General features: G+C 41.5%; 2 protein-coding genes across 2 annotated transcripts in view; both read left to right on the plus strand.

Moving 5' to 3' along the window:
- The window catches only part of LMTK2 (lemur tyrosine kinase 2), a 41,435-nt gene extending 35,235 nt beyond the window's left edge, over positions 1–6,200 (plus strand). Inside the window, exons 12-14 of the mRNA XM_054271177.1 lie at positions 298–433; positions 847–1,095; positions 2,230–6,200. Coding sequence (XP_054127152.1) covers positions 298–433; positions 847–1,095; positions 2,230–2,258 — 414 coding nt within the window. The 3' untranslated portion in view covers positions 2,259–6,200. The remainder of the gene's footprint in view (positions 1–297; positions 434–846; positions 1,096–2,229) is intronic.
- A 3,256-nt stretch (positions 6,201–9,456) lies between these two features.
- On the plus strand, positions 9,457–10,262 carry BHLHA15 (basic helix-loop-helix family member a15). Its single transcript, XM_054271154.1, has one exon. The coding sequence runs from the start codon at positions 9,762–9,764 to the stop codon at positions 10,260–10,262; it is 501 nt and encodes a 166-aa protein (XP_054127129.1). The 5' UTR covers positions 9,457–9,761.
- Positions 10,263–12,693: the final 2,431 nt, after the last annotated feature.

Below are 12,693 nucleotides of genomic sequence, written 5' to 3' on the forward strand. Positions count from 1 at the left end.
TTTCAGCTGGAAGGTATTTGTTCCTACAAATATGAAGCCATTTTATATAGTAAATAATATTTAAATAGTAGTTTCCTGTGTGCATTTTAGCATAGATTTGGTGCAACTTTCTTTAGAAGTACTTGCATGTGCTAATCTGTAACTCAAAGTCTTGTTGTGGTGTTGTAGCAGTTTACAGACCTTTTAATTCCATTTGATGGCACGATGGGGATGTGTATTTGTGGGTGCTGGCATCTGAAGGATGCATGGAGACATTGTGTGTAAAAAGAGTTCAAAAAGTGGCTTTGTTTGCCTTAGGAAACACCAACGAAGGAGCTGGGAAGCCATGGGATAGACGTGAACGGGGAAGGTGCTGGCAGCTCTCCTGTTCCATCTTCCAGCCCTGGTTACTTAAACAGATTTGCAAATTCAGAAAGCTCAACAGATGAAGAAGGTACATGAATATATTTATACACAGCAGGGGCTGAGACTGTTTTGTGCAGAGCCTTTTATGAGAAGTCATTAAACTCTGTGATCTGTAAATTCACTGGACCATGTTGGCTTCAATCTTGCGTCCTAAGCACACACTGCAGCTGGGCTCAGTCCCTTGGTCCTGAGGAGCAAAGCTGGGATGTGATACTGGTTCTTTATATATTGATGTGTCCAGGGTTGCCTGAGAGGCAGCCAAACTGGGTGACAAATCTTTGTGATTCCCTGGGCTAGAGCCCTGCCCAGGGACACAGGTTTTGTTTGGGGTTAATGTAATCTTCCAGTCTCCTTGTACGACTCTGGGTGACCTTACATGACATTACTGTAATGCTGCTTTTTTCTTCTTTCTTACTTTTTTTTTTTCTTCCCCTCCTCAAGGTGGAGGTTTTGAGTGGGATGATGACTTCTCTTCTCCAGAGCCATCCTTTATCTCCAAGGCAGCTAACAGTCTCATTGGTTCTAAAGCACCCCTGCAGCCATCAAAGTACTTCTCTCCACCTCCACCATCCCGGACTCTCGATCAGAACTGGTCACATTCATCCCCTTATTCCAGATTCTCCATCTCTCCTGCAAACATGGCAAGCTTTTCTCTTACACATCTTACAGATTCAGATATAGAGCAAGGAGGTAAGTGATTTAGTCATAGTAATTACTTTAAAGGTAGAAATTAAAATTGTTACATAAAGATAAAGGAATAGATACAAGTTTTGTTCTATTTAAATACCAAATGTAGAAGTACATTTTTAACACTACAAAAGTTCATGTCTGGTCTTGTGTTTCAGTTAAGACATAGTTTTCCGTGGAGATTGAGATTATTTGTGTCCAAGTTGATACAAAATTGTAGTCGAAAAGCCTGTGGAACATTTACAGAACAGGCTCTCAGCTTTTGTGTTAAAAACCCAAGAGCTGTATTTGGATGAATGAACCCTCTGCAGTCCTGCAGCACTGCTGTTGCACCTGCCACACTATGGCAGTTATTAATTCTGGTTATTGCACTGTCTTAAGTCACAATTGTGTTTTCATTGCACAGGATGAGGATGCCAGGAACATAATGTTTCTGCTATTATTGTGTAAGCTTATTTTACAGTTTAGTTTTCTTTTCATATTGCTTTTTAGACATTGCATTCTTGATATTTTCTCAAGAACTGCAGCATGTTTTCTAGAGCTGTGAATAGGATAGCTTTTGTTAGGAGACCCAAACAATCCATTCAGAGCAATATTGAGTACTAGCAGTGTTTATTAACAAGCCTTCTTGTCAATAACCAAAAACTTTTTTAACCTTTGATATGTTTTTGAGGGTTAAGAGAAGCAAAAATAACCACACTTGAATTGGTCTGGCATATTATTAATCTTGATAACACATTGCATTATTAAAAATAAATATTACTGATAGCAGAGCCTTGCTTATGGTCAATGTCTATAAATATGTAATCAGTGTTATATAGAGTTGTATTGTTCTTATATTGTGCTTATTGATTAGATAATATTTGCTGCTTAGTAACTTACAGATAAGAGAGAGTATTTTGGAGATCCTACCTTGCCTTATGTGTCCTAAGAAGTGACATTGAACTGTGTGATTGAGGCAGATGTCTATGAATAAATGAACCAAATGTTTACAGTAGTTGAAAGTGTAGGGAAAAATTAACCAAAACTTGGAAGGGCAAAACAGCAGAATGCCAAGTTCTAGCAGGAGTCTTACAAAGAAATGAGGGTTGTGCAGAAGAATCTCACTGTATCTTATGACCTCTCTTTTACTAATAGGAAGCAGTGAAGATGGAGAAAAAGATTAAATCAATTTAAATGTGCTTGGACTCCATACATAAAACACATAGACTTTGTGTTTGAGACTTCTTTATCTAAACTCTGGATCGTCCTGGAGTAACACAGGTAATCAAGAAGTACTGAGAAATGGAAGTAAACACTGAAAGCAATGTTAAATCAGGACATTAATTTGAATGTGTATTTAACTTTGTAATGTATTTTTAAATCAGTGCAATTTTGCTTTTCATTGAAAGACGATTCTGCCGCTGTTTTCAAGTACTTGAAGTATTTTTCAGATAACTTAAACAAGTAAAGCAATTACACTACAGTCTGGTTTATGTATGAGATTGTATAATATTCTTTTTATATTTTTCCATGTAGTTCATTATCTATTTGAACATACACCTGTTGTAGAATTGTGTATACCTGTCCTGTGCAACAGGTGGCTGTGTTGATGGAACTGTTTGAATGATAGTTGATCAGTAGTGAGCCATATTTATTCAAAAAGATATCACTACATATTACTTTGCTTATTACAATTGCACTATGGATTATTCTTCCTTTATTTCCTGATGATGTACAGAATCAAAATCTTAAATCTTTCAAGGAAAACAAGACAAGTTGAATTGGCCCAGTTATCCAGTTTAATTTGTCCTTTTTGTAGCCTTTTGCTATGCACGGTACTCGTAAAACGTACATAACTTCTGAGTATTATGTTAGACTTGCTGAAATCTTATATTCAGTACCATTTCTAAAATGATAATGGTTATAGAATGGTTGTTAGTGTTCATGTTTTATAGGAAACTGGAAAAGAATATATGATATACTCTGGAATTTTTAGATGAAAGAGATAATGTCTCTTAATTCCTACATATGATCCTACTGACTGCTTAAACTGTAATAGCATCTGACTATATCAAAGTTAAGGGCCTTCCAGTTTTTACTACAATTTCTGCCTTGGAGAAAGAAGAGGGAAAATTGGTTGTACAAAACTCTGGAATTTATGAATCTTACATAAAGACTAATTTCAATAGACTGGATTTGGGTACACTTGGCCCTTTAGTTGTACATTCTGTGAATTTTGAAGCTCATTCTTCTGCTGACTGCAGATCTGGGCTCCATTCAGAGGCCTGTGGTAAATCTACCTCTTGGTGATGTTATGACAATTTTGATTAATGGTTAATGCCCAGTTCTGCACCCGTTATAGGGCCAGATCCATTTTAAGATGTCTGCAGAGCTCCATGGGACATCTTGAAATGCATTCTGAACAAAGGCTGCAGTGCAATAGGTTTGCTCTGAAGCCTGTAGGGAAGGGAAGACAGTGGGGGGCTTAACCTTCCTGCTGTACCATGCATTTAGCTGATTTAATCCTCTAAACTGCTTGGGAAAAGATATCCTTGATTTTTACTCCAAAATGAGTTCAGTTGAGAAACAAATCCCTGACTTCTTGGAATGCCTTATGCAGTTGAGATCTGTAGGAAACACTGACAGAAGCAGTTTACCTGGCTTTGTATTTGTTTACTTGTACTAAAATACAAATGCACTGAAATCTGAAGTACTTTGTATTTTAGTGGCTGTTTTGGCAGGGCTTGAGATTATGGTGGTCCAAGTGCTCTGTGTCCAGATCCAGTCACCAGAGAATTTTCATCATATGGAGATGGGAGGACTAGATATTTTCAGATGTTTTCTTTTTTTGTATACCTCTGTGTTAATTTTGATTTTTAAGTATGTTTTAAAAATGACAAGAATATGTTAACTGATTTTTTTTCCAATGCTATTTAGCCCTTAAACCAGAATGGCTTCCATACTGATTAAAAGGGAATGATTTAGTTAATAATGTTGTTTGAAGTTGCCAATGAATTGAGAGATCTTTTTCTGATGAGGCACTCAGGTTCAGAGTTAGTCAGAACTGTTCTTCAGTATGAAGTGAGGAACTGAATTTTCCTGTGGACCTTTCCCAAAACAATATTTAGAAGGCAAAGTCAAGTAGTTCTTAATACAGGCTTACAGTATGTACTGTAGAGGGTTTAAGGAAGCTGTGCGCTACTGAAAATATTTTAAAATGTTGGTAATAGACCTTGTGCACAAACTATTGCTTAGGAACTCCATAATTCCAACATTACACTCCTTGATACAGCTAGATTTAGGGTACCTCATCTGTCTTTAAATTTTCACCATAGTAAGAATGAAACTCCATAATGGTCTGCAGGGAACACGTGGGCTTGTCTGCCTTACGTGGTGAAAAACTTGTCAGACCTGGAGTTCAGCCTTAATTTTGAATCATTTTATTTAAAAAATAATTCTGGGTTAAATAAAAGCTTATGCTCCAGAATGTTGTCATTTGGTTGTGCATTTTGTTCCTTATAATTCTGGAAAATCAGATGTTTATCTTGCACATCAGGAATTTCCTTTGCTTGATGGAAATCTAAGATTTTTATTCTTTACCTGGATTTAAAGAAAAGCTTACACAGGAAGTAAAAGTTTACTCCTTTGTCCAAATGGACTCATTGCTAATGAATTGCCAAAGGAGCATTTTTTCCAAAACAAGATGTGTATGATATTAAACAAGGTAATGTCCTTTTTAGCTGTACAATGAAGAGAAAGAAGTATTTAAACTTAACTCAGATCACTTAAGCATAAATTTTAATTTCAGTAATCCAGTAGGCTGGATTGCAATAATATAAACTATCTTTTGGGGTAAAAAAATAACACTTAAAGATCTGATCAACTACTAGCAATACTTAAATGTCTGCCTGGCAGTTAAGTGGCACAATGAAGATGAATTAGTAATTCCAACATGTTACATTATAATGAGGGGATTTGTTCCAAATCATTCATTACATTCTGTGTAATTTCTTGCACTAGCTACTTAAGCCTGGTCTCCATTTTAGAAGTACATGTATCTATTTTCAATGGTTTATTATGAGGACTGGTTACAGCTTAATTCCTTCTCTAGTAGAATACCTGGATTGTTTGAATAATGAAGGCATTGTCTCAATTTGGCTGCTAAAGGTATTTAAAAGATCTGGTTTTTTCCACCTAAAGACGTTTATTTGAACATCAGGATCTGTAGTGAGAAGCCAAGAGAGCAACAAGTGTGTCCAGTTTCAGTGGGAACACCTGTACTCTCCCAAATGCCCCAGCTGCAGATACACTGTGTATAACTGCATTTATGGAAATGAGCAGATTTAAATGTTTTTTCATATCCTTGTTGATGCACTACTGAAAGCCATTTAAGCCTCATTCTTTTTATCAGTATTTTTAGCAGATTTTTATGTAATACTCAATCTTTCATGAGGAGGCTGGTTGGTAGAAAGAGGTTTTTTTCACAATTAAGCACTATCCTAAAATGTCAGCATTGTCAGGTGTCAGTGACTTGGCTATTTGTGTTGGAGTTGGTGAAAGGTGGAATTCAAGTACATTAGCCTTATAAGAAATAGCCTTAAATAAGAATGGAGTTACTTCAAAAAAATTACTTCAGCTTTAAGTCATACATGTTAATGGTTTTGGTACAAAATGGGAGGAAATCTAGAGGAGAGTCAAACATCATATAAACTTATTGAAAATAAGTATTTGTAATACCAGCAGCCTGTTTTTCAGAAACTTGAATATGACTTACAGTTAGTTTTGTTTATGAAATTGTTTGAACTTGCACAGATGTAGGTGTAACTTAAATGATAAATGGTACTGATGTGTGTGTATATATAATGTTCAATTCTATTTGTAAATGAGAAACTATGTAACAAAATCATAGGTATGAGGTTTTCCTATTGTAATTTAATACAGGTATGAGGTTTATGGCAATATATCATAGTTAATGAAATTTCAGGTCAAAATGTCTTTAAATTGTGTACATTTTTAAATTGTAATTTCTACTGTATATTGATTATCATGCATAGTGTGATTCAAGAAACTGCTTGTAATTTAAAAATATTTAATATTAAAAATAAAATACAGTTATATATTTATAATCTCTTTGTCTGTTTGTTCATTTTTAAACAGATGCCAGCAGTGTAGTTCTACTGTAAGATATATTTATTAGTCTCCTGAGGTTGAGAAAGTTCCAAAAGTTCACAGCCACAGTCCCAGCAGATGAGCCTGTGCTAAATAGCGTAGTCACCTTTAAAGTCTTCCAGTATCATCACCCTTGTGAGAATTTCAGGTAAAGTGTGTACACAGTCAGTAGAGAAGCAATAATTAAAAAAGAAACAGTGTCATTCTGAATACTGAATTTTGCTTTCAATCATAGAATTAGAAATCTGTAGGAAGAATGGGAATTTTTGAAATTTATAACTTCAGAAAACAGGTTAATTATTTTTTCTCAGTGTTCACTGAATTTCTTCCTAGAAGAGTTGCTTGGTTTTTCTATCTAAGTGCATGTGCGGAATGGACCAAAAATCACCAGGTAAATAAATGAAGTGCTGGTGTTCCCTGGGAGCTGCCTTGGTGAGATGCTGTGGCTGTTCTGGGTTGGGCAGGAAGAGAGGAGGGTGCTGGTGTTCCCTGGGAGCTGCTGTGGCTGTTCCAGGCTGGGCAGGAGGAGAGCAGGGTGCTGGTGTTCCCTGGGAGCTGCCTTGGTGAGATGCTGTGGCTGTTCCAGGCTGGGCAGGAGGAGAGCAGGGTGCTGGTGTTCCCTGCTCTCCGGGAAGCAGGGGGTGGCCCAGGCAGCCCTGGCAGTGTTGATGGAGGCTCTTGTGGAAGCCCCCACCTCTCATGGCAGCTGTTGAGTGCTGGCACCTGTTGTGACCTGGGAATGAGAAACTGATATCAAGATGACTTAACTTCATTAGGTAAAATATAACTACTGGGCTGAAATTTGACCAAGGCAGTGGCCATTAATGAGAACAGATGCAAAAGATCCCATGGCACTAAATTGGTCACCGTATATAGAAGTTATTATCAAAGAATTTGAGAACTTGCAGTCTTTATGAGCAGCAAGTTCTCAAAGAGATGGCAGTGCTGTGTCTGTGGGGCAGTGTCACACGGGTGCTGTGACAAGGTGCAGAACAGAGCTGGGACAGACCTTGTCCTGCAGCCGGGGACACCCCACATGCTGAGGAGGCGCTGGGCCGGCGCTCCCGCGGTGACAGCGCTGTGCCTGCCCCAGTGTGGGTGACACCCGCGCCGCCTCCTCATGCCGTGTGTTCCCCGTGTCCCCCGTGTCACCGCCGGCGCTGTCGCACCCCGAGCACGGGCTGGAGCCGTGAGCGGGGCGCTGCGGCCGTGCCCGGCCCCTCGGCGCGGTGTGCGGGTCCCTGCCCGCCGAGGCACCGGAGCTCCCGCCCGCCGGGCCCGCCCCCGCCGCTAAAGCGACGTGTCCGGGACAGCGCCGGCCGAGCTGCGGCTGCCTCCGCCTGCGGGGCTCGGGCAGCGCTGCCCGGGGCTCCTCGGGCCGGGGCAGGGCCGGGCCCCTCGCACGCTCCTGCTGACAGAGCCTGCCTCCCTCAGAGCACCCGCCGCGTTCCCTCCCTGTTGTCCCCGCAGCCCTTGCTGCTGTTCCTGGCTCCCCCCGGGTCTCTGCCGCGTTGCCCCTTGGGCCCCAGGCGCCTTCTCAGCAGCGGGTGGAGTGGTAAGTCACAGAAGAGGGATGCCAGCCCTGTGGATGGCTGCACAGGGTGTTAAATGCGTTGGTATTTGGCTGCTCTCTTTGGTTTCTCTTGACCACTCCAGTCTGTTGCTCCTGATCCCCTCTCAATCTGTTTGCTCCTTGCACACTCTGATAACACCTTCCTGGGACTCCTAGCAGCTGAGCTGGGGCTCTTTATGGTTACTTCTCCAGATTACAGCAGTCTAAGAACAAGCCTATCAGCTAGGTACCTTGTTATCCCATTATTCCCCATTTGCTTTTGCCCAGCCTGTAGTTTTCAAGACTACTTTACTCTCGCAGTTTGCTGAAGCTTCCCTTCTCTTGGATCTTCTTCCAGTTTTCTCTCCTGGCTGTGTCCATGAGCTCCCTCTTCACCAAATCCTGTGGGCTGTTTTCTTCCAAACAGCAGCACTCCCCAGCAGTGCTTCTTGTGCTTGGGCAGGGAAGCTCCCACTCCTCTGTGGTCATCTGTAGCTGTGCCTTTTCTGCCAAGTGAGTTACACAGAGGGTGCAGAACAAACCTAGTGCTTGCCTTTGGACCTGTTCCTCTCTGTGTGTCTCCAGTGTTTTTTAGGCTCCCACAACACAAGCTGCTTGGTGCTATCTTAGAGCTGTCATCACCTGGGTGCTGCCCTAACCCAGCTGCTTTGTGAATTCCTGTCCTGTTCGGTAAAGTTGCCTCTTTGATAGTAAGGAACCTTGGGATGGCCAGGATGTCCTCCCAGGCAGAGAACTGAGTCAGTGTGCAAGCCCAGCAGCTAAACATGGCTTTCAAGAAATGAGAAACGAGACAGGAGGGGCTGTTTACCACAGCACAGCCAGGACCTGCCAGACATAGCCACCACCTGCTCCAGCTAAGGTTGAGGTTGTACTGGGACAGTCTCACATCTGGGGCTAGCGTTTTTGTTCTTCTTTTTCCTTCATTTTTTATTGGCTCACCAACTCTCAAACTGCTCCTGCACAATAGTATCGGCATAAAAATATATTTTGTTTACAGCAAACCTTTGACTACATGAACTGGAAGGCTGTGGAAAGAACATGTTTTGGGAATGTCTCTTAGTAACACTGATCGTTGGTGTTAGAGGCAGGGTTGCTGTGGTGCTGTTATATTCAGATGTAAAATGATGTGGGCACAGAATATGGGCTGAGGGAGGTAAAATATCAGTGCTGTCACCTAATGCAGAGGAAGGAACATTGCTGTGTCTTTTTGGGTAACTTGGAAAATAGCCTGCTCTGCTGCTGTTGATCTTGGGCAGTAACTGCAGTTAAGCCTTGACATTACTGGATTTTTGTTGGAAGAAGGAAGTGCTTTTTTGTGTGTGTGTGTGTTGAGGACGAGCCCTCAACACAGAAATGTTTCAGCTGAAAACACATGGCTGGCTCGGAGCTTCTCCCTGAGAGTGTGCCATGTTTCCCTCTAGTGGACTCCTCTCACAGTGGAAACCTGTGCCTACAAAAACCAATTACCAGGAGTTCAAGGAGAATTACTTTGAGTAAGAGCCTGAGGGTCTGTCTAATACTCCCCATAGCCAGCACGTGTACATGGAAGTGGTGCATGGCTTTGTTATAACGTGGAGGAGTGAGGAGCTGGGAGACAACAGCAGCATAAGAGATCAAACAGAGGTGATGAGTTACCAAACCTCACTGACTGTTATATTCTGCATGGTTTTTGAGTTGTGGTTCACTTTTCTACAGAAAGACTGAATCGACTTGGAGACTGCTTTCTCTTATGTCCAGTGACAAAGGAAAAACCTCTCTGCTTTGAGGCCTGTTTCTAAGAAAGTAGAGGCTTCTGTTTTTCACCAGTAGGTGATTCACTGCATCTTTGTTTCACTGGTTCCATTCACTTGCCCTCTGTTCCCTCTGCAAGCTCTCCTCCCAGCTGAATATTGGTGTTATGTTTTTACAGCACATTGACCATTAATACCAGTGCATCCAACACAACATGAAGACTAAAACCAAAGGAAAGAAACAAAGGCAAACCACTGACAAAGAAGCGTTTTCCGAAGAGCCAGCAATGAGAAAAAAGGAACTGGTGAAATGTCTGCGGCGCAAAGAAAGGAGGAATGGGGGGAACAAGGAGAGCAGCAAGAGCCCCCCAGGCAGAGGCAGGCGTGCTTGGAGCAGCAAGGACAGGCTGCTGAGGAGGCTGGAGAGCAACGAGCGCGAGAGGCAGAGGATGCACAAGCTCAACAACGCCTTCCAGGCCCTGCGCGAGGTCATCCCTCACGTGAGGGCCGAGAACAAACTGTCCAAAATAGAGACTCTCACTCTGGCCAAAAACTACATTAAATCCTTGACCTCCATTATACTCAATATGTCCAACGGACACTTCCCAGCAGTAGAAGGGATGGGGGGAGCCTGGGGATCCAAATTGTACCAGCATTATCAACAGCAGCATGGGGAGGATGACCAAGAGGAAAATCTACAGAAATATTCCACATAGATTCATAACTTCAGCCAAAACACCAACTGCCAGCTACTACTGTCATTGTTTTTCCTTCGTACGTCATAATACATGTCATTACCTAGAGGTTTAAAAAGATTATTTTTGCCTCCAGTCTCTCCTTTTTTCTTAAAAAGACAAACAGGTAATACTCGTGACTATAGTTTATATGGCACATTAAAAAATTGTCTTAAACCCTCAGAATTTTTCAGAGCATAATGAATGTGTTTGTGTGGTGTGCCAGAGTCTGGAAACCTATCCTGTAACACTGGAGTTGACTTGAAAATGTGATTTAGTAACTTCTGAAAATTATCCCACCTGGAGTAGAGTGAGTTGAACCTTTAAGGTCTGTGTCATCTGAGTTCCTTGGAGTTGAGAATCTTGGCTGTAGTTCTGTTCACCAGCCTTTCAGTGACTCATCTGCTGTGCTAAAGAGAAGATTGAAATTGATGACAGCATCTGACTTGGTGACTGAAGTGGCACATAGGGGAAATTGGTCATCAAATCTGAATATTCATCTTGATCTTTAGCTTTGGTGGATCTGCCCTGGTAATCTTGAACATTGCAAGGCATAAAAACATCTGTTGTTGCAAACATCTGCAAAGCTTTCTTAGATTGTAAGCTCTCTAGAGTAAGGACAGTTCTGATCTGTGTTTCCAGAGCATCTGGCCTCACAGAGATTTTCTTTAGTGGGTGTCTGGGTGCCATTCTAATACAAATAATGAATAAGGGACAAATTACTTACTTTTGCCAAGAAAATGATAAAAATGCTTTCATGTAGTCTTAAGTTAGACAATGCTCTGGCCAGTTTAAATTACTTCCTGATGAAACCTGTGATGTGATCAGGTTCTTTCTGGGTTAGTGTTAGATTCTGATACTGTAAAGCAATAAATGAAGCAGAAATTGTTTAAAAGGAAAATAAGCTCTTTTTTTCCTCTCCCTCTATCCCCTTCTGTGGTAAAAAGTTTTATGTCACTGAGGAACTCTCATTTCCTCTTGTATTCTCTTACCTGGGGCACCTGAGGCTGGAGTGGCCTCAGTTGGAAGAGTGGTGCCCACAGAGCCCCCGTGTCCCTGCTCCCCCTCCCCACATGCCCCATGAACAGGAGCTGCTGCTCTGTGCTCTGAGGGCACAGGAAACATTTGGCACCTCATGCATCACTAGGATTGATAATGTTTTGTGGCCTGGTCCTTTTCCAGCAGAGAAGGGTGTCCAAGGAGGAGTGGGGGCTGAGGAAGGGTTTATCAGATCCATCACAAAAGGATTGTGCTGCTCTGTGCAGTTTGGAATGTGTTTGTAGTTTGCTGCAGCACAGCTGAGGGATTGACAATATAATTGAGAGTGAAAGGTGAGGATTCCCACACAGGCTGGTAAGGGATGTGAAATGTGAATTCTCTTTCTCCAGCACAGCAATCCATAGCTATGATGTAGAACAACACAACAGTTTATACATGTGGTTGCCTTACTGGATCCTGCCTCAACTGGAATTTTCTTAGTTGTCGAACTTGATTCACATTAAAATAAATGTGATTTAGCCCTTCTCATACTCAAGTGTTAGTGAAAGAATTGCAGAGTCTCTTAGAGATTTAACTTGTCATTACAGTGCTGGATCTTACTCCATTCACCAGCAGCTCTGTGTGGGTAAATGACTCCTCACTGTGTTTGTGCACTGATCACAATGGGTCAGTCAGTAACACCAAGGCCTTTTCTTCCAGTTATTCCACTCAGCACCTCCTCAGGTAAGAGATGTTGATGTTATTTGGTTATTTCTCACCCTAGGTCACTGCAAACTGTGGCTCTGTGTATCACACAGTAAGCTATGACCAAGCATTTGTAGATTATGGTAATTTTTTTGTAGGATTCTTTAAAGGTCATTATCTGAGAGCTTCCAGCCAGTAAACATCCCTGGAATGCTTTTGTGGGATAGTTATGTTTGAATTGCTGTTTGGCTGCATTGGTGGAAAGAGGGAACCAGCAAGTTTAAAATCCAGTATTTTAACAATGCTGTTGATGAAGAATTGCACTTTAAGAACCAAGTATGCAGGTATTACTCCTAAACATACAGAGTTTAATGCTTGGGCAGTGTATTTTTGACTTTCTGCAACCAGAGGCATTTCAAATATTAAGCCCAGAATGGCACATCATATCTGGCTATAAATACAGCAGCCAAGGAGGCAGGTGAGAGTCACCCCTTCCCTGGACACTCCATCCCCAAGGGACAGTCAGGCTCTGGACACAGGCATTTTTATGGAATTACAGCTGCTGGTTCCACAGTGTAGCAAAGTACAAAGTGCTCTGTTCTTGAACATGTCAGGAGGGATTTTGTAAGAAGCATGTTTTTCTGATAAATTACTTTTATTTTTCAAAATTGCTTCAGTTTAAAGTCACTTTTCCATACATTAACTAGCCACAACAATAACATTATATTTT

This window comes from Melozone crissalis, unplaced genomic scaffold, assembly GCF_028551555.1.
Source record: "Melozone crissalis strain CALT ecotype California unplaced genomic scaffold, PUWL_Pcris_2 ptg000012l_1, whole genome shotgun sequence".
Classification (NCBI taxonomy): Eukaryota; Metazoa; Chordata; class Aves; order Passeriformes; family Passerellidae; genus Melozone; species Melozone crissalis.

What these genes read in the sequence shown, in the direction of transcription:
- BHLHA15 (XM_054271154.1), top strand. Translation starts at nt 9,762, where the DNA reads ATGAAGACTAAAACCAAAGGAAAGAAACAAAGGCAAACCACTGACAAA.